At 53.5% G+C, this 18086-nt stretch overlaps 1 protein-coding gene across 3 annotated transcripts; it reads left to right on the forward strand.

The window, feature by feature from the left end:
* Positions 1 to 4853: 4853 nt before the first annotated feature.
* RFXANK (regulatory factor X associated ankyrin containing protein) lies at positions 4854 to 17792 on the forward strand. Of its 3 annotated transcripts, none has more exons than XM_075902837.2 (10): positions 4854 to 5086; positions 6385 to 6647; positions 7052 to 7132; positions 9046 to 9129; positions 9874 to 9939; positions 11522 to 11622; positions 13664 to 13789; positions 15898 to 15964; positions 16576 to 16656; positions 17380 to 17792. In XM_075902837.2, the coding sequence occupies exons 2-10, from the start codon at positions 6500 to 6502 to the stop codon at positions 17436 to 17438; spliced, it is 813 nt and encodes a 270-aa protein (XP_075758952.2). In that variant the 5' UTR covers positions 4854 to 5086; positions 6385 to 6499; the 3' UTR covers positions 17439 to 17792. The 3 variants fall into 3 exon arrangements, with proteins under 3 accessions (XP_075758952.2, XP_075758954.2, XP_075758953.2); XM_075902839.2 differs by having other exon boundaries at positions 4855 to 5086; positions 9049 to 9129; XM_075902838.2 differs by lacking the exon at positions 4854 to 5086 and adding an exon at positions 5506 to 5677.
* Positions 17793 to 18086: the final 294 nt, after the last annotated feature.

Raw genomic sequence — 18086 nt, forward strand, 5'->3', positions numbered from 1 at the left:
AGGAGAAACAGCCTCCTTCCACCCCGGCATGGACCACGGCCAAGGGGAAAGTCCCAGGGGAGTTACCTCTGGTGATTACAGTATTCTGGGGTAGAGGTTTTGCCCATCGCCCCATTCCCTCTCCACGACGTAGCGTCGCTGTTGTGGGAGAAGTTTTGTGGACATTGAGGCTCACATCCTTCTTACTTATCACTGCCCCCTCATGTTGGGGGACTTATTGACTCCTCTTTGCACTGAGCCGCTGGCATCACTGGGTAGGGATACCAGGTAGCTTCAGAAAAAATACTGGACACACTTGATCAGGGTGGGGGGGAGGAGGAGGGAAGGAAGGGACCAGCCGGGAGCAGAGCAGGGCTGTCTGGGAAGAGGAGACGGGCGGGGGAGGGAAGTCGGGGGCAGCAGGGCTGGCTGGGGAAGATTGGGGCAGGGTGTCAGGGGAGATCGGGAGGAGGAGAACTGGCTGGCAGGAAACAGGGCTGGCCAGAAGGGGGTTGCGGGGAGGGGGGAGAGGGAGAGAATCAGCCGGCGGGGAGTGGGACTGACCCGGGCACATGCAGATCCCAGGGTGCTGCCCGTCCCGCACACGGTCCTGGTGAAAGACGAGCGAGTCCGGCTATGGCTCCACAACGCGCTTGAACAGCGCTCAGGGGCACGGACGGGGCTTCTCCTCCTCCCCAAGGCATCATGCCGACATCAGACGCAACCAGAGGCTCCCAGCGCCGATCGCGCCCCGCCTCCCTGCCCCTCTTCCCACCCCCGCCAGGCTTCCGTCGGGTGCCCAGCCGGAAAACCAGAAAATATCAGACACTGCACATGTCTGGTATTTTCTGAATTTTTTACCGGACAGAGGGCCCAAAAACCAGACTGTTGGGTTGAATACTGGACACCTGGCAACCCTATCACTGGGGTACTGGTGGCTTTCAGCAGCATGGTACACAGAGGCAAGTAGGTAGCAGCGCACCACACAATGTTGCCTGTTTGACCACACTCTCCATTGCTCTGACCTGACTGGCTTGACAAAGTCAAGACACTTTCAGTCTGAAGAAAGCAGCTGATATGGCTCACCTCAGGGTGGCTTAATGGCAGCCATATGCCCAGGGTCACCATGAATCACATCCAGTATTCACTGGCCCTGCCCCTGCTCACTTCATCCTCCCTTTCTTGCCCATCCTCACTCACTTTCCCCACGATGGGGCAGAGGGTTGGAGTAAACTGAGCCCTTGGGCAACCACCCAGGAGAGATTCAAATGCCACCCACAGCAGGCAGTATATGTTTCTATTGATGGTGCACACCTGCTCATGCCACAGTACACATAACAAAATTTGTTCTGCACATATATGGAAAAAAATTAGAGGGAACACTGGTCACAACCAATTTGTTGTACCAGGCAAATTGGTTGAAACTATAGTAAAGAACAGAAGTGTCAGACAGATGGATGAACATAATTGGTTGGGGAAAAGTCAACATGATTTCTGTAAAGGGAAATCATGCCTCATCAATTTACTAGAATTCTTTGAGGGCGTCAACAAGCATGTGGACAAGGGGGATCCAGTGGATATAGTGTACTTAGATTTCCAGAAAGTCTTTGACAAGGTCCCTCACCTAAGCCTCTTAAGCAACGTAAGTTTTCATGGGATAAAAAGGAAGGTCCTCTCATGGACTGATAACTGGTTAAAAGATAAGAAACAAAGGGTAGGAATAAAGAGTCAGTTTTCAAAATGGAGAGAGGTAACTAGTAATGTCCCCCAGTTGTCCATACTAGGACCAATCCTATTCAACATATTCATAAATGATCTAGAGAAACTGTTTAACAGTAAGGTGGCAAAAACTGCAAATGATACAAAACTGTTCAAGATAGTCAAGACCAAAGCAGACTGTTAAGAGCTTCAAAAGGATCTTACAAAACTAGGTGATTGGGCAACAAAATAGCAGATGAAGTTAAATGTGGATAAATGCAAAGCAATGCATATTGGAAAAAATAATCCCAACTATATGTACAAATTTTACAATGGGGACTAAATTAGCTATTACCACTCAAGAGAGAGAGAGATCTTGGAATCATTGTGGATAGTTCTTTGAAAATATCCACTCAATGTGCCGCAGCAGTCTAAAAAGCAAACAGAATGTTAGGAATAATTAAAAATGGATAGAGAATAAGACAGAGACTTATTGCTCCTATATAAATCCATGGCATGCCCACATCTTAAATGCTGCATGCAGATGTGTTTCCCTCATCTTAAGAAAGGTATCTTGGCATTGGAAAAAATTCAGAAAAGGGCAACAACAATGATTAGGGATACAGATTGGCTGCCATATGAGGAGAGATTAATAAGACTGAGATTTTTCATTTTAGAAAAGAGGAGACTAAGGGGGGATATGATAGAATCTGTTGTGGAGAAAGCAAATAAGGAAAAGTTATTTACTTATTTCCATAACACAAGAACTAGGGGTCACCAAATGAAATTGATAGATAGCAGATTTAATATAAACAAAAGGGAATATTTCTTCATACAACAGTCAACCTGTGGAACTCCTTGCCACAGGATGTTGTGAAGGCCACAGTTAAAAAAAAAGCTAGATAAAATCATAATAGCTATGAGCCAGGATCCGGCCCACTGAGGCCCTTTTGCCCTTCCCTGCTCAAGAGCTACTGTCTTGCAGGATTCTGATTCCACCCAGGATCCACCCCTCAGTGGATTTTCCCAGAGGCTGGGATGATCTGCATGGGGTTCACTGTCTGGGCAATCACATAGGTACTTATTTGCAATTCCCGCCATGCTGGTTGTTAGAGAGAGAAAGGGGGGTTGTTTCTGAGGAGTGAGGTCCCTGCATGTTTCACATTGGAGGCATGAGATGCAGCTGTGAGAATCCAGTAAGATGATCAAAGAAGCAAAATGCTGGAGAAGGAATTTGCCCTGACCTACCTTCACTTGATAGGTAAGCAAAGCTCTGTAATCCAGGAAAGAAAGAACAGCACCACACCATTTTTGCAATTCCCCAGAAAGAACATACAGGGATTACGATAGAGGGGGGAGAGAAGGGATTTTCACTGGAGATTTTAATTAGCGATTAGTAAAGAGATTTTTAACTCCCACGTAGCCTCCAAGCTAACATCTGGCTGTGAGTGTGGAAGAGCTACCAAAATGGTAGCCAGAAAACCAGACATGTTCAAAAATAAGAGCCTATGAAATCTCTTGGGCATTGGATGGGAAAACTTACTTACTAACGAAGCGATCCAAGAAATTGCCAATCCGCTGCTCAACTCCTCTAGCATCAGGAGGACGCAGTGGGCACATATGGGCCATGCTCTGGAAACCAACGCAGACTCCCCCAGGATGCTGTTAATGAACTGGAGTGAAGAAATGAGGGCACCCAAAAGAAGCCGTAAGACGACCCCTTAGCAGGGAGGGCAGAACAATTGATCTGAACACCACCAAGGAGCTGGAAACAGAAGCAACTGACAGAGAGGAATGGCAGGAATTACTTTATTGCTATGAACATAAGAATATACATCAGAACAGCCTGACTGGGTCAGACCAAAGGTCCATCTCGCCCAGTATCCTGTCCTCTGACAGTGGCCAGTGCCAGGTGCCCCAGAGGGAGTGAATAGAACAGGGAATCATCATGTGATCCCTCTCCTGTCATCTATTCCCAGCTTCTAACAAACAGAGGCATCCTTATCCATCCTGGCTAATAGCTATTGATGAGCCTAACCTCCATGAATTTATCTAGCTCTTTTTTTGAAACCTGTTAAAGTCCCGGTCCTCACAACATCCTCCAGCAAGGAGTTCCACAGGTTGGCTGTGTGCTGCGTGAAGAAAAACTTCCTTTGGTTTGTTTTAAACCTGCTGCCTGTTCATTTCATTTGGTGACCCCTAGTTCTTATATTATGGGAAGGGGATGGAATAGAGATCTGGAATCTGGGCTCATTGGCATCCAAGCATTAGTACCCCCCAACTTATTATTATCTGCCTTCCCTTGCCACCCTCCCACATCAGCGGAAGGCCTGTCTTGCTCCAGCACTGGGCGCAGTGACTGGCACCTCGGAGGAAGGATGTGTCACTTGCAGCAGCCACCCAGGTGACAGATCCAGGTAGTGATGTGAACAGACTAGTCGACTATCCGATAAGCAAATGCTTATCGGCTAGTCGACACACGAGTCGACTGGTCGCTTCCCCCCCACCCCCATCAGAAAGAGGCAGCAAGAGGGGGGAAGAGGAGTGGTGCTTCGAAGTGGCTGCACTGCTTGGACCGTGAGGCCAGACCCTGGGCTCCATGTGGCGCTGCCGCTTTGAAACGCCACATGCAGCCCAGGGTCAGCGGAGGATTCCGAGTCCCCAGCTGACCCCGTGCTCCCTGCAGCGCTTTCGCTTTTGAAGTGTAGCAACCGCGGCTGCTGCTACACTTCAAAGGCGGTGGCGCCCTTATCGACTAACCGAATAGTCGATCGATCAGCTGATGAATCGAAATTTACCATCCCTGGATCCAAGGAGTCCGGACCGTGAGGGTTTCAAAGCTACGTCCTGCATTGGTACCAGTCTGGTCGGAGCTCACGGGGCGATGGACACAGACCCCTGCGGTTCAATCATGAATAAGGGTCCCTCAGTCCAATTTAGGGTCCATTTGAACCCCCTCTTCTTCCCGAGAGCCCACAGATCTATGCTGCAATAGGGGGGGAAGGGAAATCTGGCTGCTAGCCCTATACACTGCATTGCCCACCGCTGCTTCCCTGCACTTCTGGGGTTCTCCCCCCGGAGAGCTGCCTGGAGAGGGTCCCCCCCTGGAGCCGAAAGAGAGGGACGGTCCCTTTAACGCCAAGCTCCGCGCAAAGCCCTTCCCACACCGGGTCAGCTGATAGGGGTTCCAAGCCGGGGCGGAGCAGCCTGCTCCCCGCGGCTTGGCCCTGCAAGCGCCCCCCCTCCCCCCGCAGCCCCGCCGGGGCTCTTAAAGGGCCAGGCGGGCTCCGCCGCTGCACCCCGCGCGGCTCGGGTGCATTGTGGGACAACCAAAAAGTTACTTTCGCTTCGGACGGAGGAAAGGGGGCCCGGGAGAGCCGCGCGGGGCTCGCCGGGGTGCACGGATGCGGTGGGTGCGGGGAGAAAGTGCAGCAGGAAGGGGAGGGGTGGGGCACGAGGGAAACTGAGGCAAGGAGAGAAGTTGGTGCAGCTTGCCAGGCCGTGGCTGGCTGGGGGGTGGGGGGGCTGCCCGTGCTGCCTTTAGCCCCTCTAGGCCCTGCCATGCCCCCTTGCAGTGGGATGTGCCAGTAGGTGCCTGTACCCATTAGCTGAGTCCTCGCCCTCTGCCAGCGTGGCCAGCTTCTGCAAGTTACTATGAGAGGCAGCGTGTGGGGATGCAGCCAGCAGCTTCCCCTGGCACATGGCCCCAGTGAGCAAAAGAGGCACGGAGCCCATCTGGGCTGGCACCTGGTGCCCTCTGCCCACCTGAGATGGCTCCTGAGGCTGGCCCCGGGGAGCCTGCTGGCTTTGCAAGGCTGGGGGGGTTTGCTGGCCCTGCCCTTAAACTCAGCTCTTACTGTTGGAAGGTTTTTCCTTCCCCGTGGCACTTTCTTGCCTTGACGCGGGAAAGGGATCTGGGGAAATGCACAATCTCCTCCATGCAAGAGGCTGAAGCGCATCCAATGGAGGGGTCTGGAAATGCGGCAAATCCCACTTTTAGGTACTGGCTCCCGGCACTTGGGGCGCCCAGCTTCATTCTGTTCCTAGTTTTGGCCAAGACTTCCTGTGTGGCATTGGGCAAGTCACTGAGCGTGTGCGCCTCGGTTTCCCCAGCTGCATAATGGATGAATTGCATGTTGCTGCAGCTCCTGGGGATGGGGTGTGGATCAAAAAAGTACATTCCAAGATAATGAGGTGCTCACGTATGGTAGATAGCCATTAGAAAGCCAGGATGGGTGAGGTCGTAGCTTTAATTGGACTAACTATAATATATAGCATCCCCCACCTTATGTCTCAAATAGCTTGGGAGCCACACGGAGGAGAGTAATTGGCACGAAGGAGCTTTGGATTTCTGACTTGCTCCGGACTCAACGCTGAGAGCAAGCGATTAGCATGGGGAGGGCACCGGGCTGGCCGTGCAGATACAAATTGCTGCTAGATCTCAACCCTAATCCCATTTAAACCCGGGTCAGAACGCCTCTTGATGTCAGTTGGCTCTGAATTGTGCCCATAGTTGGCCGAACAGACCCACTTCTAATCCTTAGGGCTGCCTTTCCCCAATCATCTCCAGCTTTATTTCCTAAATTATTAGCCATACTCCTCATTCGTGGTGTTTCGCTGCGGTCAGGTTCTGTGGAAGTGATAGAAGCGGGTCTACGTATGTTTGCCTCCATCTCCGTAAAAGATATTTTGTCTGTTACTTTCCAGGCCTTAATATTTCCTTGTGAAACAGCAGCTGTCTCCAGGGAAGACGAGAAAACGCTCACCCATCTCTCTGGGCAGAGCAGAAGCTCCACTAAGCACCCGAAGGACACGGTGCTGAATGATGGAAAACCGCCCAGCACAAGAAGATCCGCATGAGGCCGCCGGCGGGGAAGAGAACGGCTCGGCGACCGTGCTACTGCATTTATATCCACATACGGAGGACGATGCCGGTCCAGATCTTGACCAAGGCCATGATGTGCAAACCAGTGAGTTGCCTGGGGTTGGCGGGGTGCTGAATGGCTGGGAAGAATGGATCCCGGAGCTGGTAGTCACTTTGCATCGTGAGTGGGAAGTAAATCCAGATGAGGCAAATTCCTTGTTACGCTCTTAGAAGGGGAGGGAGGAAGGAGTTCTGTCTGGCATCACCATGGTACTTTATTAACCATTTGGAAGATTTATTTATTCCCAAAGGGTTAGCTAGTAAACATTGCACGGCCCTTGGAAGCTGTGGGCTGCGTACTCTTGTTCACTGCATTCTGTTAGATCGGATCAGTCCCTTTTTTGGGAAGCTCCCCTGCAGAAGGGCCGAGCCCAGATTCTGCTCTTCAGCAACAAAACTCCCACTCACGTTCTTCACCCGCTTTTTTAACCTTTGGTTTTTAAACAACAGGTGCTGCCCTGAAGCACTCGACCACCCCGACAGACAGACAGCGAGGCAGTGAGGTCTCTGCTCTCCCAGCAACCTTTGACAGTGAGTAGTACGGGTCTTCAAGATCACAAACACCGGGGCCCAACTTCTACTGGGACCCAAAACTCCCAAGTCTTAGAATTTCTTTGTTGGTTAGCAAATCCCTCTGAATCCCACTGACAAAGGATGTATCTTGTCCCCCTCGTGGGACGGGGCCACATAGAAGATAATAACTTTCTATTGCTGCTAGTCACTCCAGTAGCTCACATAGTAGAGGACTATGCTATAAATCCAAAGAGCCTAACCTTGCTGATGTGGGTGTATGAACAATCTAGTTCCGCAAGGAGGATTTTTTGGGGCATGGATTTGAGATTTCCCCCCGCCCCCCAATTTTCCTCTCCTTAAAAACTGTAGGAAATTGCATTACAATATAGTAAACATACATTCGGGTTGCAAAGCCAAGTTTTCAGGAGTTAGAAAATACCACAATTAAGATTGCCGGTGCAACCTTACTCCACCTGCCTTGTGCTTATGCTTAATGAGTCTAGGGCCCTACCAAATTCACAGTCCATTTGGGTCAATTTCATAATCATAGGATTTAAAAAATTGTAAATTCCATTCATCTGAAATTTCACGGTGCTGGAACTTTAGGGGTCCTGACTAGGGATGTAAAATCCTGTTTAATTAGTTAACCAGTTAAATTTAACGTTCAGCCGGTTAACTAATTAAACAGAGATGGGGGGGGGAGCAGGAGGGGCCCTCCAGCCTGGCTGCTTCTGACCCTGTGCCAAGGCCCAGTGAGGCTGGAACAGCCCTCCACTTGTGATGGGTTGTGGAGGGAGGCTGCTCGCAGGTAGTGGTTAACCATTAGCCAGTAAGCATCACCCGGTAAGGTTACCCATTACCTGTTAACATCCCTAGTCCTGGCCCAAAAAGAGGTTGGGGGACACAAGGTTATTGTAGTGGGGTTGTAGTGTTGCCATCCTGACTTTTGTGTTTCTGCTGGCAGGGGGACTGCCTTCAGAGCTAGCCACCTGGCCAGCAGCTCTCTGGCCACCCAGCTCTGAAGGCAGCGCAGAAGTGAGGGTGGCAATATTTCGGCCCTCCTACAATAACTTTGCAACACCCCCCTGCATTCCCTTTAGAGTCGGGATTCCCAGTTTCAGAAAGGCAGGTCTCCCTGTGACATCTATATAGTAGGTTAAAAATACAGAAAAGATCAGATTTCACGGGGGGGGATGCCAGATTTAACGGTCCGTGATGCATTTTTCACGGCCATGAATTAGGCAGGGCCCTAACTGACAATTAATTATGTGATCACAGGCTATTTTGTAACACAGAAACCCTGCCTCCTCTAGTGCTCAGGCTAAGTGAGTGAGCAGCAATTATTCTGTTTCCCATTCCGTGTGTCCCCGGCCTGGTTTCCTGCCCACTGGTCTAAATCTGCTCTGAATACAAAACTGTAATTTCTTCGTGGGCTTTTCTGCCCTTTTACCTGCAGTATTTTCTGCCTTGGTATCGGCGTGTGTTACAAACATTAATGAATTTAGCTTCCTAACACCTCTCGGAGACGTTCCCATGGGACAGGTGGCGAATTGGAGCCCACAGAGATTAAGATCAAAAGCGTCCTGTGGATTGTTAGCTGCCCGATTTGAAACGGCTAGGGCTGACTTTTCGTTATTGAGCATTAAATAACGTTTTGGGTGGTCGCAGCACCGCTCCCATTGGCATCTGGGGCGTCTGTGTGGGTGCAGCGTGTCCCCAGTGACGACTGACCCCAGAAATTGTTCCAAACACAGCCGTGCGTGGAACTGCTTTCCTGGCTTCACGCTGGCTCGGCCGTGCTAGGCTCCTCGAATCCCGGTCGATAGATTTCCACGCTGCCAGCTCCCAGTTGGTGAAATTTCCCCCGGGGGGGTACTAGCCCCGCTCCAGTTCGCCGACGCGTCACCACTTCGGCTCTGTTTTAAACAAAGCAGGTACGTCCCTGAAGCACTCGACCACCCTGACGAACAGACAACGAGGCAACGAGGTCTCTGCTCTCCCTGCCACTCTGGACAGTGAGTTTCGCCGGGCGGTGAGATCACGTGCTCAGCGGTGCCACAGCGGATGGGATAGATGCACGTGTGCGGGGGCTGGGGTCTCGCCGCCTTTGTCATACTCGGGACCGGCTTGCCACCTTCGTGAACTAGGTCACGGAGATCTCAGGGACCAGCTGACTTGTCACTGAGGAAAAACTGTACTGGGTCCTCAGCCGTGGGAAGGCCCAGCTGGGGAAGGCAAGCCCCAGCCCCGCCCCTTCTGCCTGAGGCCCCGCCCTTGGAGCCAAGCCCCGCCCATCCTGCCCAATCTGGCCGGGACTGTTGCTCTGCAGCCTCCGCCCCAGCCCTCCCCTGCAGCCGGAGAAGCCGGGCAGCCATGGTCAGGCATGTAGGCAATTTACTGGCCGCCCCTGTTCTCAGCCTCGTGGAGAGAGCTTTGAGGTTTTCGGCAGGGCGGAGTTGTGTTTGAAGCTGTTGCCTCTTCCTCTTTTTTTTTCTCTTGTGTACGTCCTATGTGGGGCGTTGCCCAGGGGGATTTCCTGGGTTTCTGCGGTGGGGTGCTAATTGGGGCACGCAGCATAACATGGGGCCCAGTTTAATTCTGCCCCACGCTCCAACCCAGAGCACAAAATGCGACCCCCTAATGCAGCAGCCTGCCTAGGACAGCCCTGGCCTTACTAAGCCGAACCGCAGACTTAACTAGCTCCAGGTAGCCGGGGGGAACTGTGGAATTCCAACCGTGTGTTTCCTTTCCAACACCAGCTTTGTCCATCCACCAGCTGGCCGCTCAGGGTGAACTCAGCCAACTGAAAGAGCATCTCCGGAAAGGTGCGTGGCCTCGAACGTCCCGGCCGGCCGGCTCCTTCCCCCGCGGTGCTCAGGTTCGAGGGGTCCTCTGAGTTGCAGGCGGCGAGCTGGAATGGCTGCATCAAGCCCGGTGACCATACTGGGCCGTTTCTCCCCGTGGCCTCGGGGGGCCGCTTCGGGAGGAATGAGGCCTTCAGCACGCCTCAGCGCCTCTGCCCGGCTTGCCGAAGCTGGTCGCAGCCGGGGGCTGGCTTGTGGCTCTGGGTGGTAGGCTGGAGCGGCGAGGTTCAAACTTTTTTTCTCCTGACCCAGTTGAAGAAAATTGTTGATGCCGCAACCCGATATAATGTGACTGGAGGGCGGGCTCCGGGGTGGGGCTGAGAAGGAGCTTTGGGGTGTCGGGGGGAGGCTTGCCTCGAACGGCTCCCGGGCAGTAGGGGGGGGCTGAGGCAGCTTCCTGCCTCTCCTGGCCCCACAGACCCTGCTGCGCTCCAGAAGCAGCCAGCAGCAGGTTCCCAGCCAATGGGAGTGCGGGGCTAGTGCTCGGGGCGGGGGCAGTGCGTGGAGCCCTGTGAGTTCCCCCCCATACCTAGGAGCCCGGCCTGCTGCGGCTGCTTCTGGGGCGCAGCACAGCCTATGGTGCCAGGACAGGCAGGGAGCTGCCTTAGCCCCCCCCCCTGCAGCCACGAGACCCAGGACCCGACTTTCCACCCCCCCAGCCCTGGGGTGCACCCCCTCGTTTGAAACTCGCTGGGCAAGAGCCATGGCAAACGCTCAGGCGGTCAAAGGAGGCCACGTGGGGAGCTGCACGGTCAGAGTCTCGCTCCACTCGTGGCCTCCCCAGGCACTGGTTGCCCCGACTACGTGGTATCTCCCTGTGGGGGCCCAGCAGAAACAAACCCCAGGCGCAACCAGCAAAGGTTCCCCCCGAGAGAGGCTCGTTCTGACAGGAGCCCAGCCCCATTCCCGCCACCAACTCCTGTGGTTGGCCAGTTGTCGTCCCCCTTTCTGACCCACCTGTCCCACAAGCAGCCACGAGCCTGCCTGGGTGCGCGTCACGGAGCGGAGATTAACCCTTTCCTCCCCGGGAACCAGGCAGCACCCCCTACCTTGTAGCGCCAATTCTTCTCTAAAGTTAATTTCGTATTTTCCCACCAGTCCATTCTTGCCTCTCAGGTTGTTGGGGGTTTTTTGCCCTCTCCCCCATATCCCTCCTGCCGCCTTCTTCCCACCCTTCCTTGGGCCGTGCCCCGGGTCCAAGAGAGCCACGGACAGAGTGAGACGCGCTCCAGCTGAGAGAGGGCTCGCTCTTTGGGAGCGCTGAATTGTTTTGAGGATACAGATGCCCCCCTAGAGGCAGTGGGGAACAAAGGGCATGTGGCCCGAGCATAGACTGATAGCCAGGAACCCCTCTGGCTGCTTCTCACAGCGCTGCTCTGTGCCTCAGTTTCCCCACACACAACATGCAGCTGACCACAGCCAAGGCGGGTGAAGAAGAATATTCCTATGCCTACAAAGCCCTTTGAATGCCCAGTTCTTGAAGCCCCGGAGGCAAACGATGGATGGTCTGTAGGTACAAGGCTCTTTGTTCTTGTCCGTCCAGGGGAGAACTTAGTCAACAAACCTGACGAGAGAGGCTTCACACCTCTGATCTGGGCGTCGGCTTTCGGGGAGATTGAAACTGTCCGTCATCTGCTAGACTGGGTAAGAGCCCAGCGCCCGCGGAGGTGTTTATATTGGCAGAGCGTAGCTGCCCCTCGCATGGCTGCTGCCCTCAGCCAGCCAGGTTTGGATGGAGCAAAGCCAGAGCTTTTCCTTGCTTCCCCCACTTGTTCCTACGCTTTGAGCGCCCCTCTTTCTCTCCCCGCCACCTCTTCCCCTCGTGCCAGTTATGGTATCAATTTGCAGAAGATCATTGTCACTGGAAAGCCCCCGCCAAACATGAGGGCAACTCAGATTTCCATCTAGGCAGTGATGCTATCTCCATTTCAGGTCTTCACAGAAGGGTTTTTTACCAGTGGCTTTATCAGCTGATTGTTTTTTTCCCCCCAGGGGAACAAAACAAATCCATTGACCTTGCAAACTTGTTTTTCTAACATCTGTTATCAGACAGTTCCGATCAAGCCATCTGGGGACGAAGTCAGGAGCATCAAGCACGCTATCTTGCAACTCGCAGTAGCTGTTTTGTAATTAAAGATCTACATGTTAGTAATTTAAGAGCCGCCTTATCGCTGGGCTGCGTAATCCACCAGTGTTTTTGCCCAAGTATTTTTTAGGTTTAATGAACTCTGGGTTGGACTGTTTTCCGGCTGCACCCTCATGTGATCGGGGCCTTCAGAAATTTGTCAGTGACGTTCCCAAAGCCGTGGAGGGTTTATTGTTCACTGGTGGACCAAGCAAAAGTCTTTGCTGCGTGGGGTGTGTAATCTGGGGAGAGTTGCTACCCCAGAGGTCTGTTGATAAATTGGAGAGGGTGCCGAGAAGAGTCACAGAAACGATTAAAGGATTAGAAAACCTGCCGGCTTGTGATAGAGGAGCTCAGTGTATTTATCTTAACGAAAAGAAGGTGAAGGAGTGAATGGATTCCGGGCTAAGTAGCTGCCTGGGGAACAGATATTTCATAACGTCTGGAAGTGAAAGCTAGACGAATCCAGGCTGGAAATAAGGCGTCCATTTTTGACAAACAGGGTCATTAAGCATGTGACCAACTTACCAAGAGTCGCGATGGACTCTCCATCTTGACCATGTTTAAATCAAGATTGGGAGGGGCACCGGGGGGGGGGGGTTCCCCCAAAAGCTCTGCTCTCGGAATTATTTTGGGGCAGGTCTCAGGCCTGTGGTGTCCAGGAGGTCAGACTGGGTGATCACAATGGACCCTTTGGGCTTTGGAATTGATTAATCTATGAATGAGCTATTCTGCAGGGGGAAGGTTTCAATGGCTATGTGGATCTTTTCCTGTATAAAATATCATTCGGCAGGGTGGAAAACCCGCCCTGTTTCTGCCCTACAGAAGCAATTATTAGGAGTATCGAAAAAATACGAATATTAGGAAGCAATGCCCAGACTTTTCAGAGATCAGACCGTGTCCCCATGCATCAGCCTGGACATGCGTTGGTGGGTGCGCTGGGATCTTTCCTGTGACCCATTCCCCCCAGGCTTTCATTTTCAACAAGCAGAGAGAGAGAGAGAGAGTGTGTGTGTGTGTGTCAGTGTCACACAGCGGTAACAACGCTTCAACATTGTGGGTGTGTCTAAACTACATGGCTCCATTGATGGAGCCATGTAGATTAGGCTGATCGGCAGAGGGAAATGAAGCCGCGATTTAAATAATCGCGGCTTCATTTAAATTTAAATGGCTGCCGCGCTGAGCCGACAAACAGCTGATCAGCTGTTTGTCGGCTCAGCGCGCTAGTCTGGACGCTCCTGCACTGACCTGAAAGCCCTTTATCGACCTCCCCGTTATGCCTCGTAGGATGAGGTTTACCGGGGAGGTCGATAAAGAGCTGTCATGTCTACAGGGGAGCATCCAGACTGCCCCGATCTGCCGACAAACAGCTGATCGGCAGAGTGGGGCAGCCATTTAAATTTAAATGAAGCCGCGATTATTTAAATCGCAGCTTCATTTCCCTTTGCCGAACAAACAAATCTACATGGCTCCATCAACGTACGGTACGGTAGTCTAGACGTACCCTGTGAGTGTGACCTGCTGTCTTCTGCATTGCCGGTGTGACCCTTCTGTTCCCAGGGCGCTGACCCCCACGTCCTGGCAAAGGAGCGGGAGAGCGCTTTGTCGCTGGCCAGCACCGGTGGCTACACAGACATCGTGATCATGCTGCTGGAAAGAGACGTAGACATCAACATCTACGACTGGGTAAAGCACCGTTGCTTATTGCCAATGTCGCTTGCTGGCTTGAGAGACATATTGCTTCTGGCGGGGGGGGAGGGGGGACGGTTAAAGAAATGAACATGAAAGAAACCTAGATGCCAAGAAATCCCACAGTGTCTTAAATACCCACTTCAGGGCCCTGGTGGAGATGGTTCTTTAAAGACACGAATTGCCTCTTTTGCGAGACTTTAAAGGGGCCCCTTCAGAGAGGGGAGACTTCGTCAAGGTCACGTCCATTCAGTGTGGGGGCGTGTGCTCATCATATGTTTCAGTGCTGGAAGATTTTCCCTCAGCGGGATGCATAGGGGAACGGCGCCAGGGCCCCTTGGAGTAGCCGCACATGCTGCACTATACAGGGCACCGCCCGGCCCCTCCCTCTCCAGTTCCTTCTTTGATGGAAACTTCGTCAGAAGGGATAGAGGGTGGGATGTGGAATGGACGTGAGCAACACATCTCGGCGATGGTCTTTTCTTCTTCCGGGGGCGTGCTCATGTCCGTACAACGTAGGTGACCCCGAGCAGCGTCTACGGAGGCAGGTAGGAGCATATGGATACACTGACAGCCACACCGCTCTGCCAGACCCCGCGTCGTCTCCGGCCTGCTGTGTGATGGCATAAGGAGACGTGAACGTACGTACAGGGGCCCACGTCGCAGCCTTGTGTGGGCCCTGAATAGGGACGAAGGCCGCCAAAGAGGCTTGCGCCCTGGTAGAACGTGCCAGAACACCTGCCAGCTTGTACCATGTCCCGATACAGGGGGTGATCCACTTGGAAACCCTTGGAGGACACCGAAAGACTCTTTGTACATCCAGCGTAGGCCACAAAGAGCTGGGAAGACTTACAAAAAGGCTTCGTCCATTGTAGATAAAAAGCAAACGCCCTCCTGATGACGAGCACATGGGTCGTCTGGGGCTTGGGGTAGAAGACCAGAAGGAAGATGTCCTGACCCGTGTGGAAGGCAGACACAACCTTGGGCAAGAAGGCCGGCTGAGGTCTGGGCTGCACTTTATCCTTGAAAAAGGCCATATCTGGGGTTCCAACGTCAGCTCAGCACTCTCCTGGCTGGTGTAATTGCCACAAAACGGCTGCCTTAGTGGAAGAGAGTGAAAGGGAGCAGGAGGTCAGTGGCTCGGAGGGAGGCCTCGTCAACCTCAAAAGGACCAAGTTAAGTCCCATTGAGGAAGAGGGGCTGGGGCCTGCGGGAAAATCCTTTCAAGAGTCTGGCTGTCGTATCATGGGGGGGAAGAAACCAAGCGACCTTCTCTTGGTGGGTGGAAGGCTGCGATTTGCACCATCGCCAGAGTACACCTGGTGGCAAACCTTGATGCTTCAGGTTCTAGTTTGCAGAGGAGCATCAGAAGGGTGGATTCCTCCTTGGGCGACCCAGACCGAAAATCGGGTCCATTTTGCCAAGTAGGAAAAACGACACGGAAGACTGCAGCGGAAGCTGGAGCTCATGGTTCCAAGCACCATCGCTGGCGGCAAGAAGGAAGTGAGAGAGGAAGGGGCCCGGCAGTGCCTAATATAGTGTGGCATACGCATGCCCCTTCAGGGGGCGCTAGAGCCTGTCCCCTATGGATGCTGCTGAGGGACAATCTTCCTGCGCCCGTGCATGTGGCGAGCACACCCCTATGTTGAATGGACGTGAGCAATCCCCCAAAGAAGATTCACTCATTCTCTGGGGGGATCGGTTTGCAAGTGAAGGCACTTTAAATAACTTTTAAAGTAACTTCCTCATCCACATGCAGCTCCGGAGGATAAAAAAAAAATGCCCGCCGAGTGTTGAACAAATCACAAAGTTCCCACCAGAGACACAACCAAGAGCTGTGGCACAAGGACAGGCCTCGTAGGCCTCTCACATCTCCCCGCCTCCCCATGGTGCCCTCAGCTCAGCCTGAAGGGCTCGGGTTTGCTGCACTTTTACAAAATTCTTCCCTCTGTGGCCACTTGCTAGGCACGCGGGTGCTGGCGGGTGGGAACCGTGTGGCTCGCGGCGCTCACCCCATAGTTCAAGACACCCCGCAAAGCGACTCGGAGTTCTGCCGGCGGCCGTGGACTCAGAGTTCATGGCTGTCGTTTCCTGTCTCCCTGCAGAACGGAGGCACCCCGCTGCTGTACGCTGTGCGTGGCAACCACGTGAAGTGCGTGGAAGCGTTACTAGGTAACAAGACAGATGTGCGCGGGCTGATTCTTTTTTAAGGGACTGTTTATTGCTAATTCTGCTGGGAAGAGCCGACCTGGGGCTGGTGGGCGTGGGGATTGGCGTGGGATTGTTTGGGGACGAGCAGTTGACTTCCTGGAAACGCAGCAGCATGTCACAGGTGGGCCAAAGTCAGAGATCTGGGACTGAAACTGCGGCAGGTTTTCCGTGCTTGGTCCTTGTCCCGGGTCTAAAGCAGGGGGTATCCTGCACCAGCCTGTTCAGCCCTGGCATCCAAACAAGTGTTTGCAATGCTCTGACCTGTTCAGTGTTCCCTGTAAGCTGAGCACATGAGCAGCTGCCCAGGAGAGATTCAAATGCCACCCACCTGATTAGCACAGCGCCCTCAGCTGTGTTTGGTGGTGGTGCACATCCACCCATGGCTTGGTGCACAGAACAAAATTTATTCTGCACACGGATGGAAAAAAATAGAAGGAACATTTGGTCCTGTTCTCAGCGTGGGCACCTCACCCCACTCAGGGCTGATCAAACTATCCACGCTTGTCCTAGACCGTTGCTCAGAGATGAGTTGTCTCTGTAGCCCCTGAGCACCTGCTCCTGTCTGCTTTCAGCTCGCGGTGCTGATCTGACGACGGAAGCAGACTCCGGCTACACCCCCATGGATCTGGCTGTGGCGTTGGGACACAAGAAAGGCAAGTGCCCCCTCCTTTGGGCTGTCTAGAACCAGAAGGCCAATCAGTGCTGAGTGCTTATCCACATGACTCCAAGCTGCGCCTACTTTGCGGATCGCTGCGTTTGGCCCAGAAGTCAGATTCTCTCTGGTGACATAGCTCCCACACGGGGGCCAATGCAGGGAGGGGCTGGCTAAGAACAAGGGGCCAGCAAACAAAATGAATAGGTAGCAGGTTTAAAACAAATAAAAGAGATTTTCTTCACGCAGCGCAGCGTCAACCTGTGGAACTCCTCGCCAGAGGATGTGGCGAAGGCCAGGACTTTAACAAGGTTCAAAAAAGAGCTAGATACATTCACGGGGAGGGTAGGTTCATCAAGGGTTGTTATTCAGAATGGGTAGGAATCCTGTCTCTGCCTGCTGTTTGCCAGAAGCTGGGAATGGACGACGGGGGACACTTGATGGTTCCCTGTTCTGTTCATTCCCTGGAGCACCTGGCATTGGCTACTGTGGGCAGACAGGAAACTGGGCTGGATGGACCTTTGGTCTGGTTGTTCTGATATTCTGTATGGGACAAAGCAAACAGAAACAAGTTTAAATGACCAACTCTCGAGGGGACCCGGAAGCAGAAGGCCCAAGGGCCCCCAGGGTTGGTGCCGTGTGGCTGGTGTGCTCATAAGAGGGCTGCTTTCCCACTGCACCTATTTGAAACTTGACCAGGGTCTCTCCTCTCTGTGCCCCTTAGTCCAACAGGTTATCGAGACCCACATCCTCAAGCTCTTTCAGGCCAAGGAGATGGAGTGATGCCGGCTCGGGCTCCCCGGCTGGAAGGACTGGACCTTGGTTGTCCCTGGCGGCTTTCAGGGCGCAGCGTGGGAACACGGCGGCCGGGCGGGCTGTCTCTTCCCAGGACTGGCGCACCCGCCGCAGACCTGCGCTGCCCCGGGCATGGTGGGAGCTGTGGACACCCAGCAGGGAGGAGATCCCTGCGAAAGGCACGAGGGGCTCTCCAGCCCGGTGGCAAAGGGGGAGAATGATGCAGGCAAGACACAGAATGATCCGGGTAGCAGCATTTCTTTGCCACCAACCGGACTGCAAGCCGCCTGCCTCTGCCCCTCCGGATCCGCCGGTTGTGTATTAAATGTTGCCGAAAGCAGCCCTGCCGGGACCCGTCTGAATCAGTAGCCCCCGGGCGGGGCCGGGCTAGAAACGGGGCCTTGCCCAGAGAAATGCTTTTCGGGGTGATGCTGCGCTTTAGCCTGGCCAAGGAGGGAACCTGCCGCCTTCGAAAGGGAGGCCCTCGGGGGACTGAAAGTCTGTTCTACGGGGGCAGCCCTCTGGCGTTCCCTCTGAGCCGAGCACTTGGGCGGCCGCCCAGGAGGGATTCAGATGCCGCCTGGCTGATGAGCAGTGCGCCCTCTGCTGCCGGCCTGTGTCTACGGGTGGTGCACA

The sequence above is a fragment of the Pelodiscus sinensis genome, chromosome 32, assembly GCF_052426305.1.
Source record: "Pelodiscus sinensis isolate ZL-2025 chromosome 32, ASM5242630v1, whole genome shotgun sequence".
NCBI lineage: Eukaryota > Metazoa > Chordata > Testudines > Trionychidae > Pelodiscus > Pelodiscus sinensis.